The sequence below is a fragment of the Prionailurus bengalensis genome (assembly GCF_016509475.1).
Source record: "Prionailurus bengalensis isolate Pbe53 chromosome B2 unlocalized genomic scaffold, Fcat_Pben_1.1_paternal_pri B2_random_Un_scaffold_46, whole genome shotgun sequence".
In the NCBI taxonomy this organism is placed as follows: domain Eukaryota; kingdom Metazoa; phylum Chordata; class Mammalia; order Carnivora; family Felidae; genus Prionailurus; species Prionailurus bengalensis.
Genome location: NW_025091153.1, coordinates 148,958 through 164,005, shown reverse-complemented (window position 1 = coordinate 164,005; position 15,048 = coordinate 148,958). Strand labels below are relative to the sequence as shown.

At 45.2% G+C, this 15,048-nt stretch overlaps 1 protein-coding gene across 3 annotated transcripts in view; it reads left to right on the top strand.

Moving 5' to 3' along the window:
• LOC122478235 (DLA class I histocompatibility antigen, A9/A9 alpha chain-like) overlaps positions 1 to 15,048 on the top strand; it is a 112,173-nt gene that overhangs the window by 48,188 nt on the left and 48,937 nt on the right. The window contains exons 1-8 of one of the 3 annotated variants that reach the window (XM_043571795.1): positions 1,027 to 1,174; positions 1,454 to 1,723; positions 1,928 to 2,203; positions 2,809 to 3,084; positions 3,199 to 3,306; positions 3,739 to 3,771; positions 3,908 to 3,955; positions 4,080 to 4,462. In XM_043571795.1, coding sequence (XP_043427730.1) covers positions 1,102 to 1,174; positions 1,454 to 1,723; positions 1,928 to 2,203; positions 2,809 to 3,084; positions 3,199 to 3,306; positions 3,739 to 3,771; positions 3,908 to 3,955; positions 4,080 to 4,084 — 1,089 coding nt within the window. In that variant the 5' untranslated portion in view covers positions 1,027 to 1,101 and the 3' untranslated portion in view covers positions 4,085 to 4,462. Of the gene's footprint in view, positions 1 to 1,026; positions 1,175 to 1,453; positions 1,724 to 1,927; positions 2,204 to 2,808; positions 3,085 to 3,198; positions 3,307 to 3,738; positions 3,772 to 3,907; positions 3,956 to 4,079; positions 4,463 to 15,048 lie in introns of those variants that run through there. The other 2 variants (XM_043571797.1, XM_043571796.1) reach the window with 2 other exon arrangements.

Here is a 15,048-nt window from a genome sequence, read left to right as displayed (position 1 = left end):
AACTCATGGACTGTGAGATCATGACCTGAGCCCAAGCCAGATGCTTAACCAACTGAGCCACCCAGGTGCCCCAAAACAAATGACTTTTTGATAATTCGATTCCACTCTAATCAATGCTGGAAAACCTATATTACTTAGCGAAACAACAAACAACACGTTACTTAAAAACAATCATGCATTAGTACAAGATCCATTCCATGTGCAGATGGGCCTATGGATTTAATGTAACAGAAAAACACAGTTAATGGTACTGTTTCAGGTTCCAGTTTGCAAAGAACCTCAGAGAAAGTACACATTGTGTAGTTTTAATATAGTATCAAAGATGAATATCCATAATTATCTGAAACGGTTATAATACATACTATTCTCCTATATTTGGTCAAGGACATAAATTTTTTCATATACTTCAACCAAAACAACACAATAGATGCAGAAGCAAATCTGAACATCCAGTGGTCTTCCAACGAGACAGACAAGAAAGAGACTTGCAAAAATGTACAATGGAACAAAACCAGTATTCTCACTGCCCCTTTTATTTGGGAACATTGGTACTTTCCACACAAACAATATTTCTGTTTTCATGTGATTGTACATGAATTAATAAATATATGAACCTGTTTTAGTCCTACTGTGGTAAATAAGGATCGATAGAATCCACAGACACACAATTCTCCCTGGGAGCCTCACTAATTTGTAAGACTGTAGAGATATCCTGAGAACAAAATGCTGGAGAATCAGTGACTCACACATCTCCTGGTCCACGACTCAGGGACACATTGTGACAAAGAGTGCTCTGTGCAATAGGTGAGGAGTCCAGGCCAAGTCCCAGGTCCCCAGGCCCGCCTCTCAGGGACTCTGGCCCCAGGGCGGCGTCGGGGGCGGGGAAGCCCAGTGTTGGGGAGTCCCCATCTGCCCTGGTTTCACTTCTCCCTGTCACAACCTGTGTCAGGTCCTTCTGCCTGGATACTGATGACGCGGCCTCGGTTCACACTCCTATTAGTGTCCAGTTTCCGGAGAAGCCAATCAGCGGCACCGCGGTTCCGGGGTATCAAGTTTCCGCACCCGCCTCCTGAGACTCACATTTGTCCCCAGACCCCGAGGATGCGGTTCGTGATGTCCGGAACTCTGCTCCTGCTGCTGTTGGGAGCCCTGGCCGTGACCCAGACCTGGGCGGGTGAGTGCGGGGTCGGGAGGAAAGGGACTCTGAGGGGCAGGAGCGAAGAGACCGCCCGGCGGGGAAGCGGAACCTCCGGGGAAGCCGACTGTCCACCGCGGGACCCAGACCTCCACCCGGGCCTCGCCCCGGGCTCCCCTCCCCCGACCCTCCCGGACTCCGCCCTGCTCTCCCCAACTCGGGTCCCCCTCCCCCTGCCCTCCCGTCCCCTTCCCCTGGGACCCGGGCCCCGCGCGGGGAGGAGGGTCGGGCGGGGTCTCAGCCCCTCCGCGCCCGCAGGCTCCCACTCCCTGAGGTATTTCTACACCGCGGTGTCCCGGCCCGGCCTCGGGGAGCCCCGCTTCATCTCCGTGGGCTACGTGGACGACACGCAGTTCGTGCGGTTCGACAGCGACGCCCCGAATCCCAGGGAAGAGCCGCGGGCGCCGTGGATGGAGCAGGTGGGGCCGGAGTATTGGGACCGGGAGACGCGGAAGGTGAAGAACAGCGCACAGATTTCCCGAGTGGACCTGAACACGATGCTCCGCTACTACAACCAGAGCGGTTCCGGTGAGCGACGCGGGCCCGGGTCCGGGTCACGACCCCCATCCCCACGGACGGGCCGGGGTCGCCCCGAGTCTCCGGGTCAGAGCGCTGCCCCGAGGCCGCGTGACCCCCGTCCCACGACCCTGGAAGAGCCCGAGGGAGCTTTTAGGCGGGTTTACTTTCGGTTTCACCTTAATCACTGCTGCTCTGGGGGCGGGGCGGGGACAGGGTCGCACAACATCCAGAGAATGTATGGCTGTGACGTGGGCCCAGACGGGCGCTTCCTCCGCGGGTACAGTCAGGTGTCCTATGACGGCAAGGATTACATCTCCCTGAACGAGGACCTGCGCTCCTGGACCGCGGCGGACACCGCGGCGCAGATCACCCGCCGCAAGTGGGAGGAGGCCGGTGAGGCCGAGGGCTGGAAGAACTACCTGGAGGGCACGTGCGTGGAGGGGCTCGCCAAATACCTGGACATGGGGAAGGAGACGCTGCTGCGCGCAGGTACCGGGACCGCGGGGCCTCCTCGATCTCCCCTCCACTGGGGCTGGCTTCCCACGAGGAAGGGAAAATGGACTCAGTGTCACGATAGCGCCCCTCCCACGGGTGGGAAGAGGGAGATCCGCCTCGGAGTTCATATGCCTACTAGAGACTGACTCACCTTGAGGGTGCTTTTCTCTAAAAGAGAGACAGGAATCCAGTCTCTCCCTGGGGTGCAGGTTGAGACATCCCAGAAATAACCCATCAGCAGTTCCCTCTGACCCTGGAAGCCACCTTGTGAACCCTGACCTTCCCTCTCAAGGCCTTGTCTCCATCTGGGAACGTATTTGGAGATCTGATTCCGGGTTTTCTGAGTCACTCACCCTCCACCACACTCAGGACCACAGTGTGTTCCCCCCTTGGACCTGCAGCCTCCTACATGGGTTCTCTCCCTGATTCCAGAACTTAACAAGGATCAGGAGATCCCAAAGGCTAGACTGCTCTCTGGGTTTTGTGCTTCTTCCATCCAGACCAGTGGTCCTGTCCACCTCAGGATGGTCAGGTGGATGCAGTTTCAGTGGCCCATAAAGCTAAACCACAGTGTGGATTCTCTGTTTCTTCTTCCTCAGAATCTCCCAACACACGCGTGACCCGCCACCCCATCTCTGACCGTGAGGTGACCCTGAGGTGCTGGGCCCTGGGCTTCTACCCTGCGGAGATCACCCTGACCTGGCAGCATGATGGGCAGGACCACACCCAGGATGCAGAGCTTGTGGAGACCAGGCCTGCGGGAGATGGAACCTTCCAGAAGTGGGCGGCTGTGGTGGTGCCTTCTGGAGAGGAGCAGAGATACACGTGCCATGTGCAGCACGAGGGGCTGCCTGAGCCCATCACCCTGAGATGGGGTAAGGAGGGTTTGGGGTAGAGCCCCGTGTCAGGGAAAGCAGGGCCCTTCTGGAAATTTCAGAGTCAGGACTGAAGCCAGAGGTCTGGGCCCCTCACCTTCCTTCCCTTTCCAGAGCCATCCTCTCTGCCCTCCATCCCCATCCTGGGCATCGTTGCTGGTGTGGCTGTCCTTGTGGTCACTGTGGTGGTTGGAGCTGTGATCTGGAGGAAGAAGTTCTCAGGTAGGAACAGAGTGGGGGGATGTGAGTTCTCTTGTCCCACTGGGGGTTTTCCTAGGCAGCACATTGTCCTGACTGGTTCCTGGGAAGTTCCATCCACACACATGGACCTGCCCAGTCTGGAGCCGTTACTAAAAATCGCTCTGTAGAAAAGCACTTGTGAAAATGAAGAACAGATTTTCACTTGGTAATTCTGGTGACGGGGACCTGATTCCCAGCAGTGACAGGACAGAGAGGAAGGTCCCTGCTGAGGTCAGACCTCCAGCAAGTCAGGTGGTCCTGTGACCCCACACCTCTTTCTTCATGTGTCCCAATCCTGTCCTGGGTGTTCAGTCAGAACTCTGGAAACTTCATCATGGACCAGAACTAGGAGGTTGCTCTAGGATCACATGGCCCAGCTGTCCCAGGTCTCTAACATGCTATTTTCTTCCACAGGAGGAAAAGGACCAAGCTATTCTCACGCTGCACGTAAGTATGGAGGGGGTGATCCCTGAAACCTGGAATGGTGTAGACAGGACCCCATGGGTCACCCCCCTTCCCTCTTGGTTGCTCCTTTAGTCTCAACTCCTATGGCTCTGATCATGTCTTGTTTGTTCTACCCCAGGCGATGACAGTACCCAGGGCTCTGATTCGTCTCTAATGGCTCCTAAAGGTAAGACTCTGGAGGGTGAAGTGGGGAGGAGTGGTGGCACTAGGGACACTCTGAGCATGTGGGGGGCTGTTGAGTGTGTGGCACTTATGTGACTAAATGTGTTCATGATGATTTTTTTTCACAGTTTGAGACCCACTGCCTGTGGAGAACTGAGCGATGCAGGATCTGTTCACACTCCCATTTGGTGACATCAAGATCCCCTGACTTTCTTCAGATGGTGTCAGATGTGTCTGTGTTCCTATTAGCATATCGTGAGGACGCAGGAGAGTGGCCCCCAAACCCACCATGACCCCTCCCATACCGATTCATGTTCTGTCTCCATCCCTGTCTTTACTTCATGTTGGGCTGAGTACTGACGCCTTACTTCCCTACTGAAAATGAGAATCCTGATATGAATTTGTGTTTTGTAATTCTGGGTATGTGGGGATGATGAGGTAATAAAAGAGAAGATTTGTAAAATTGCAAGAGAAAATAAATGAAAGCCCTGAGAACCTTCCAGAACCCGCATGTTTCCTGTGCCGTGTCTGTTGCAGGTGGGGACAGGAGAGGGCTGGAGGAGCCGAGTGGGGATGGGGCCTGGGTCCAGTCGGTGCTCAGTGCATCCTTGGTGTGTCAAGCTCCCTTCTCAGCTGGGTCATGTCTCTGCTCCTTGTCCTTGTCCCTTCTGTGGAACCTTGTCTCACCAGGACCTGAGATCATAGGGGCTTGGATGTCACCTGTCACCAGGAGCTTGTGGAGCCAGAGCTTCCTGTGACTGGGTCAGCCCAGGCTCCATCCAGGCTCATGACCTTAGCCACATCTTTTGGGTGGTTTTCTTTTCCTTGTTTCTGTGGAGCATCAGGCCTGTTCTTGCTCTTGTGTCCAAGTTCCTGTCTCATTCTCCCCGGGTGACCCCGATAGTTATGGCACCAGGAGTCCTTTGGGCTGTCGTTCCACAGGCCTAGGTGGGCCCTGCACACAGGGGTCTCTGGGTTTGGAGAGGTGAATTTTCAGATTCATCCAATCTTCCCCTTCCTCTCAAACTGTCTTCTGGATTATTCTTTAGATTCTGGAGGTAGGAGGAGTCTGAGAGTTTCTCATCGTTATTACACTTCAGTTAGTTTCTACCTTCCCTGCCTCTGTATGCCCTCTCTCTGCCCTTAGTTCTAGTGATGCTGGTTCTGGCTCCCATCCACGTTCATGGATTTATAAAGCAGGGTCTAATGTAGATTTCTATTTGGTTGGAGAAAGGGCCCGTAGAGGCTGAGTACAGTAATTCTGAAGACATGACTATAACTGTGTGTTGTGCTGTGCAGGGAAAACACTGTAGGAGGGGGGAGCTGAGCAGAGAGGGTGGGGTGGGGAGCAGCCCTGGGGAAAAGTAGAGGCAGCACTGATGGTGAGGTGGGGGCATTTTGTGCGGGAGCTGCCACAGACCGGCTGTGCCTGAGGCTCATCCAGAAGACAGAGGTCCTTTCCGCTGACCACTTGTTCCACTGATAATATCGTGTGCCACGTGCAGGACCTGCTATTTTTTCATCTGGGACACCTCAGTAATTAAGAAGAGGCAAACATGCTTGTCTTGCAGAGAATATGTCCTAGGGGTGAGGGACAGACTCTACTTGACCTTGGAGCAATGTGGGGACTGAAGGCATTGACCCCATTGAGCAGTCAGAAATCCAAGTATAACTTTTGACTCCCCTGAAACTTAAATACTACCACTAATAACGTACTGTTGATAAGAAGCCTTACTGAAAACAGGAACAGTCATTTAACACATATTTTGTTGTTACATGGATACGTAACATGTATTCTTACAATAAATTAAGCTGGAGAAAATAGTAAGAAAACATAAGAGAAACTGCATTGACAGCACTTTATTGTAGAAAAGACCACATATCGGTGGATGTGCACAGTTCAAACCAGTGTTAATTCAGAGTCAACCGTATACTGTATAAATGTGGTAAATAAGGGAAGTGTTTAAATTGGAAATTGGTAGGTGCTTTGAGGAAGGTGACCCAGAGAATTACCTGTGTGGGGACAGGGAAGGTGGCTACTTTACTACGGTGGTAAGTGTGAGCCTCACTGGGAAGCTGACCTCTGAGAGATGTGTGGGACACAAGGAATTGTTGAAGAGCATGTCTCAGGGAGTTCTTTCCAGGCAGGGGAACCTCCAGGCACACGCACTAGGGCAGGAGCGTGTCCTTGTTCAAGGAAGGGTGAGAGGCCACTGTGGCTGGAGCAGAGAGCATGTGAAATGCGGTCAGATGTCTAGGTCTAGGATTAGAAGGCTTTTGAGTTTTCTCTGAGTGACATGTGGAGTCACTGGATGGTTTAGAACAGATGGTTCACGTGGTACTACTCGTCTTAGCAGCATCTGTTTGCTGCTGTGCAGAATTGAGAGGCGAAGGGCAGGACACCAGTAGGGAGACTGTAGGGAGCCTGTGCCTTTTCCAGGAGGGGGGATGTTGGAATTATTTTGGGGCTTGAAGAGAGAAAATAAGAGGGAGTGACTGTACTCTGGTTAGTGTCTGCGTGTGTGTGTGTGAGTGTATGTTCTGGATACATTTAAAGATGAACTTAGCAGCATGTCCTAATGTATTAATTCTGCGTTGTGAGAAGGAGGAATCGAGGACAGCATCCAATACTTCAGACTGCAAGAAGAAAGGGGGGTTGTCTTCCAATGAAACAGGGAAGATTTTGGAAGTAGGACATTTGGGGAAGCAGCATCACAGGCACCCCATTAGGAGTGTGGAAACTGAGATTATTAGAAACACAAGTGAGGTTGGCTGTTGGATACAGATCACAGGGTAGGAGAAATATCTGGGTTGGAAAAATAGATATGGATGTTGACATCATAGAAATGATGTTTAGAGCCTTTAGCATAGATGAGGTCACCAAGGGGATGATGGCCATAGAAGAGAAAGGAACAGGACCAAACCCTGGACTCATCAGCACTAAGCAAGCTGATCAGAGCACGCCCAGAGCACACTGCACAGTTCTGGTTCTGCACCTAGAAGGCACACACTCCAGGGAGACCCAGCCTTCCGTGTGCACTGGAATTTCCTGGACTTAGGAAGCTGTAGACAGTCTGCAATAGAGCATGAGATTCTGGGTTTATAACAAGTTTGGTGCTCCTTCTGGTCTTCAGATCACACACTGAGCACCAAGCACATAAAGCACGATTCCCACATGGCTGTGCCTCACCCTCTTCTGTGTGGCTTATTAAGTAGTGATTCCTGGGTCCACGCCCAACACTCTAACATGGTTAGTGGGTAGAGGCCTGAACATTTTGTAACAAACCCACAAGCAATCCTGGGGTTCCACCAGGTAGAGATGCAGTGAAGTCACTGATGAGAGCCCTCATTGTGGGAAGGGGTCTTACATCCACATTGAAATGTTGTTTTTTCTAGGAAGAAAAATGCAAGACCTGCTGGGAGATACATATTTTCTCTCCCAGGGGGCACAGCCAGGTGGCAGATTGAGGAAGTGGTTGTCAGCTCAACATAAAATCTCTGAGATAACAAGAGTGCAGATCTTAAATGTTTGCACCACACAAAAGGAAATGGTAACTATGTGACAAGGTGCAGGTCTAGGGTAATGCTCTGTTTGTAAGCATTTTGCAGCATAGAAACGTATCAAGTCAAGAAACTGTAGCCTTAAACTGACACAATGGTGTATGTCAGTTATATCTCAGTAAAACTGGTGGAAAAAAAGTCTGAAATCATGCTCTCTAACGCTATTCCCTACATCGACTTCTGCCTCTTTATGATACATGTGCACAGTTACAGAGACTGGGATGAGAGAAAGAGAAGGTGGGGCCTGTTCTACTTCAAGGAAAGTCACAAACCAGGCTTGAGTCTACACAGACGGGAACAGAATCCACAATGGACCCGATGGGGAGGCTCACATATAGCCAGGGCCCTGCTCCTGGGTATAGATGTCACCCTCACAACAGAGTCCCCTGACATAGGACACTGGATCCGGAGGCTAGGACTGCTGTTGCTGCTGCCCCTTGCAACTAACTGCATGACACCACTGTCACTCAAACACCTGTGCCAAATGCCATGTAGTGCGGTCTCAGCCTATCTGTCCCATGTCCTGAGAGAGATTCTGGCAGGTGGTCACGTGACTGTGAAGTTTCATGCCACGTCCAATGCAAGAGTGTTTGGCAAAGTGGGTTCTCCTCTCCATGGTCTCTGCCCTCCGTCAACATTTTTAAATGTGGAAGTTTTTCATATGGAAAGAGGATACTAGCTCTGGGCATGGAAGTTGGGGGCCAGGAATGGAAAAAGAATGACAAATTGCAACATTTGGAGCAGTGATTTGACACTACAACATTGTAGGCACTCAGGTCAGATTGGAGGAAGGAGTGACTAAATATGGCGTCTTTCAACTTTTTCCCTTGATAGTTGTTATGGGATCCAGCTTTTCTCTACTCCAGTTGTACTCACAAATAAGTAGAGTAGCACTGTTGGATGATGAAGTGATTGTTCAAAATGTCTTCTCCAGCCTTTGTCTCTTCCTAGGATTAAGTAACCCGGATCTGTAACACTTCAGATGATCCTTATACATACACTGACACTTCATATTTCTTTGTACATGCCGGTATTTCTGAGCAGAGTATCCAAAATTTACCAGGTTTTATGTGACCCTCACAAAAGTCTGCAAAATCATTCCAGGTTAGACATTGTGCTCCTCCACCTCTGGTCCACGAACAGCTAGTAATCAAACTGTTTTTAGCAGATCCAATGACGATATACAGGCTTATTTTTGCCTCGATTGCCAGTCTGAGACAGGATAAGGTTTCACTTTCATTTCTGTCTCTATCTGATTGTGGGCTGATGCACATTCACAGACCAGTGCTGGCTCACACAAGACACAGATCACCACTGGTTTAGGTAGACTTGTATTCTACCACCTCGTCTGGTGCTGGAACAATCACAGAAATTAAACAATTGTGAATGGGGATCCTCTTCCAGTAACATAGTAGACTAAGTTTTAAGGCTGCCTCTTCCTATAAAAACAACTAATCATGATTTATACATACATGTATAAAATAATATGTATACAATATATATTATATATTGTATATATTTCACCCACAAGAAAAATCAGGAGAATAATAATCATTTAGGCCAAAATATAATAATGGGCAAAAAGCTAGGGATGATCGTTGCTCTGATACTCAAGGTGTATTTCAAATTTAGAAAATCTTAGCTTGCCTTCTCAGGCTCATGAACTTACTAGACAGGAAATAATGTCCAGAGCTTATTCTATTTCATAAGAAACATCTCTCCCTGAAAATATGGGAGTTAAGATTCATAGATTCATATCCTCAGGAAAGGGTGACATGAATCACATCAACTCTATCTTCAAGAATAAGAAGAAATTATTCTAAGGAGGTTTGCTTGGAGCTAACACAAAGTGACCAAAATAGCTACTTCAAAGAATTTGCAATGACAGACTAACCCTTCTGTGATTTGTAATCTAAATTTGCTTTGCTATTTTGGGTCAAAGTACCTTCAAGTCATTAGTTTAGTTTATTATTGTCCTGGATTGATATTGACTCAAATTTATAAGAAAGAAACAAATTTCTCTAGAGAAATCTACATTTAAGCTATGTGTCAAAAAATTTGCAGACAGAATTGCACAAAGAAAAAGAGAAACTCGCAGCATGAAACGTAAAGTACAAACGGGAAAAAGACTGTGATTGAGTAGCTTTAGAAAGAATAGGTAGTAAAAAGAAGGTCATAAAACTTCAATATTGCACTCATAAGACATAAAATATAACATTACCAGGATATTATATAAATATATAAATATATGTTATTTGAATAAATATTAGTATATGACATAAAGAAAAAATGCTAGTAAAGATAAACAGCAACATTTTATAATGATAAAAGTATCAAACTATCAGAAGGATGAAACAATTCTGCATATATAGTCACCTAATAACTCAGTGCCAAATACATGAAAACAAAACAGACAGAACTTGAGAAACAGACAATAGAACAGTAAGAGTCAGAAACTGCAATACATCACTTTCCATAATGAATAGAACATCTATGCAGAGATCAATAAACATAAAGAAGACTTGAGCCGTACTATAAACCAATAGTACAAATCTGACATTTACTGACCATTCCAGCCATCCACAGAATATAGATTCTTTCAAATGCACTTGGAGATTTCTTGAAGATAAATCATATATATTCCATTATACGTGTGTGTGTCTGCATGTTAATGTGTGTGTGTGTGTGTGTGTGCGCGCGCACGCGCGCACGTGTGTGTATACCACCTCTTTTTTATCCATTCATCAGTAGATGGACATTTGGGCTCTCTTCATCGTTTAGCTCTTGTTGATAATGCTGGTATAAACGTTGGGGTGCATGTACCCCTACAAATATGTATTTTTGTACCATTTGCGTAAATGCCTGGTACTGCAATTGCTGGATCATACAATGTTTCTATTATTAGTTTTCTGAGGAACCTCCGCACTGTTCTCCAGAGTGGCTACACCAGTACATTCCCACCAACACTGCAAGAGGGTTCCCCTTTCTCCACACACTTGACAACATCTGTTATTTCCTGTGCTGTTCATTTTAGACATACTGGCAGCAAAATGTGAGCATATTTTCTTCCATTTTTTTAAACATTTGTGTTTATTTATTTATTTATTTTTAATATAATTTGTTGTCAAGTTGGCTAACACACAGTGTATACCGTGTGCTCTTGGTTTTGAGGGTAGATTCCCACGGTTCATCACTTACATACATCACCCACTGCTCATCCCAACAAGTGCCCTCCTCAAAGCCCATCACCATTTCCCCCTCTTCCCTGCCCCCTATAAACCCGCGTTTGTTCTCTGTATTTAAGAGTCACTTATGGTTTGCCTCCCTCCATCTCTGTGACTATATTTTCCCCTTCCCTTCCCCCATGGTCTTCTGTTAAGTTTCTGAAGTTCACATATCAGTGAAAACATATATCTGTCTCTCTCTGACTGACTTATTTCACTTAGCATAATACCTTCCAGTTCCATCCACGTTGCTGCAGATGGCAGGATTTCATTCTTTCTCATGATGTTAGCATATTATCACATGTCTGTTAGCCATCTGAATGTCTTCTTTAGAAAAGTGTTTTCTAAAGTCATGTCTTCTGCCCATTTATTAACTGGTTTATTTGCTTTTTGGGTGTGGAGTTTGCTAAGTTCTTTATAGATTTGGGAAACTAATCCTTTATCAGATATGTCATTTGCAAATATCTTCTCCCATTCTGTAGATTGTCTTTTACTTTGGTTGGTTGTTTCGTTCCCTGTGCAGAAGATTTTTTTCTTGATGAACTCCCAGTAGTACATGTTTGCTTTTGTTTCCCTTGCCTCCAGCAATTTGTACAGTAGGAAGCTGTTATGGATTTTGATGCGTTCCTATCTCAAATTTAGGTCTTTCATCCATTTTGAATTTCCTGTTGTGTATGGTGTAAGAAAGTTGTCCCATTTCTTTCTTCTTCCTGTTGCTGTTCAGTGTTCCCAACACCATTTGTTACAGAGACTATCTTTTTTCCATTGGATATTCATTGCTGCTTTGTCAAAAATTAGTTGACCATATAGTTGTGGGTCCATTTCTGAAATTTCTATTCTGTTCCATTGATCTATGTGTCTGCTTTTGTGCCAGTACCATACTGTCTTGATGACTACAGCTTTGTAATACAGCTTGAAATCTGGAATTGTGATGCCTCCAGTTTTTTTGTTTTTCAGAGTTTCTTTGGCTATTTGGGGTCTTCTGTGGTTCCATACAAATTTTAGGATTGTTTGTTTTAGCTCTGTGAAAAATACTGGTGGTATTTTGATAGGGATTGTATTAAATTATAGATTGCTTTGGGGAGGATAGACATTTGAACAATATTTGTTCTTCCAATCCATGAGCATGGAATGCTTTCCCATTTCTTTGTATCCTCAATTTCTTTATAGGTGTTCTGTAGTTATCAATGAGAGTGCAAAACTTTTTCCTCTTTAGTTAGGTTTATTCCTAGGTATCTTATTGGTTTTGGTGCAATTCCAAACAGGGTTGATTCCTTGTTTCTTTTTTTGTTTCCTGCCTTGTTATTGGTGTATACAAATGCAACAGATTTCTCTACATTGATTTAACAATCTGTAACTTTTCTGAATTCATGTGTTAGTTCTAGCAATTTTGGGGTGGAATCTTTCAGGTTTTCTACACAGAGTATTATGATTTCTGTGAAGAGTGAAAGCTTGAATACTTCCTTGCCAATCTGGATCCCTTCTCTTTCATTTTGTTATCTGATTGCTGAAGCTAAGACTTCCAGTAGTATGTTAAATAGTAATGGTGAGACTGGACATTCTTGTCTTGTTCCTGACCATAGGGGAAATGTTCTCAGTTTTTCTCCATTGAGGATGATTTTATCTATGGGTTTTTCATAAATGCCCTTTATGATGTTGAGGCATATTCCATCTATCCCTATTTGTAGAAGGTATTTATCAAGCATGGATGCTGTATTTTGTCAAATGCTTTTTCTGCATGTATTGACAGGATCATATGGTCCTTGTTTTTCTTTTATTGATGTGGGGTATCATGTTGATTGATTTGCAACATTGAACCAAACCCACAGCCCAGGAATAAATCCCACTTGATCATGGTAATACTTCTTTTTTTTAAATTTTTTTTTTCAACGTTTATTTATTTTTTGGGGGACAGAGAGAGACAGAGCATGAACGGGGGAGGGGCAGAGAGAGAGGGAGACACAGAATCAGAAACAGGCTCCAGGCTCTGAGCCATCAGCCCAGAGCCCGATGCGGGGCTCGAACTCACGGACCGCGAGATCGTGACCTGGCTGAAGTCGGACGCTTAACCGACTGCGCCACCCAGGCGCCCCTATCATGGTAATACTTCTTTTAATGTATTGTTGAATTCGATTTGCTAGTTTTCTGTTGAGCATTTTTGCATCCTTGTTCATCAAGGGTTTTCGCCCATAATTCTCCTTTTTGATGGGGTCTTTATCTGGTTTTGGAATCAAGGTAATGCTGGCTTTGTAGACTCAGTTTGGACGTTTTCCTTCCATTCCTATTTATTGGAACAGTTTGAGAAGAATAGGAACACTTTGAGAAGAATTCTTTAAATGTCTGGCAGAATTCCCCTGGGAAGCCATCAGGCCCAGGACATTTGTTTGTTGGGAGATTTTTGAATACAATTCAATCTCTTTGCTTGTTATATATATGTTCAAATTTTCTATTCCTGTTTCAGTTTTTTTAGTTTGTAAGTTTCTAGGAATTTTCCATTTCTTCCAGATTGCCCAGTTTTCTGGAATATAATTTTCATAGTATTCTCTCATAATTGTTTGTATTTCTGTGGTGTTGACTGTGATGTCTCCTCTTTTATTTATAATATTATCTTTTGGGGGTCCTTTCTCTTTTCTTTTTGATATGTGAGGCTAGAGGGTTATCAGTTTTATTCTTTCAAAAAAACAGACTTAGTTTTGTTGATCTGTTCTACTAGGGTTTTGTTTGTTTGTTTGTTTCTATATGGTTTCTTTCTGCTCTAATCTTTATTATTTCCCTTCTCTGCTGGCTTTAGGCTGTATTTGCTGTTCCTTTTCTAGCTACTTTAGGTGTAAGATTATGTTGTGTATTTGAGACCTTTCTTGCTTCTTGAGATAGGCCTCTATTGCAATATACTTTCCTATTAGGACTGCCTTTGCTTCATCCCACAGGTTTTGAACCGTCATGTTTTCATTTTCATTTGCATCTGGGTAATTTTTAATTTCCTGGTTAACCCTCTCATTCTTTTGTAGGATGTTCTTTAACCTCTGTGTATTTGATGGCTTTTCAAATTTTTTCTTGTGGTTAACTTCAAATCTCATGGTGTTGTGGTCTAAAAATGTGCATGGTATGACCTCGATCTGTTTGTTCTTGTTGAGGGCTGATTTGTGACCCCATGTGTGATCTCTTCTGGAGAATGTCCCATGTGCTCTCAAAAAGAATGTGTATTCTGCTGCTTAGGATGGAATGTTCTGAATATATATTTTAGGTCCACCCAGTTCAGTGTGTCATTTAAAGCTATTGTTTCCTTGTTGGTTTTATGCTTAGATGGTCAGTCCAATGATGTAAATGGGGTGTTAAAGTCCTCTACTACGATTGTATTATTATCAATGACTTCCTTTATATTTGTAATTAGTTGATTTATATATTTGTGTTCTGCCAATTTGGGGGCATAAATGTTTACAATTGTTTTATATTCTTTCTGGATTGACCCCTTAATGATGATGTAATGTCCTTCTTCATCTCTTGGTACAGTCTTTGGTTTAAAATACAGTTCATCTGATATAAGTATGGCTATTCTGGCTTTCTTTTGACGTCCATTAGCATGGTAATTGGTCCTCCAACCCGTCACTTTCAATCTGCAGGTGTCATTAGGTCTAAAATGAACCATTTGTAGGAAGCATATAGATGGATCTTGTTGTTTTGACCATTCTGATACCATAAATCTTTTGATTAGAGCATTTAATACATTTACAGTCAGAATAATTATTGAAATATATGGCTTTAGTGCCCTATGTTACCTGTAGAGTTGGTGTTCTGGTGATGTTCTCTGGTCCTTTCTAGTTTTTGTGCTTTTGTTCTTTTTTTTTTCCAAAGACTCCCCCTTACAATTTCTTTCAAGGGGAGCCATGGTGGCTAAGTTGGGTAAGCATGTGATTTCGGCTCAGGTCGTGATCTTACAGTTTTTGAGTTTGAGTCCTGCATAGGGTGAGCTGGGGCCTTGGTTCAGCTGAGCCTGGCCTCTCTCTCTCTCTCTCTCTGTCTGTCTCTCTGTGCCTCATGGGATTCTCTCTCTCTCTCTCTCTCTCTTGCTCACTTGCACCCTCTCTCTCTCAAAAAAATATTTTTTCCTTCAGGACTGGTCTTAAACTCCTTAGTTTTTGTTTGTCTTGGAAACTATTTATCTCTCCTTCTGTTCTGAATGACAACTTTGCTGGGTAAAGAATTCTTGGCTGCATATTTTTCCCATTCATCACATTGTATGTGTTCTGCCACTCCTTTGTGGCCTGCCAAGTTTCTGTGGACAGGGCTGCTGAGAACCTGTTCTGTCTTCCCT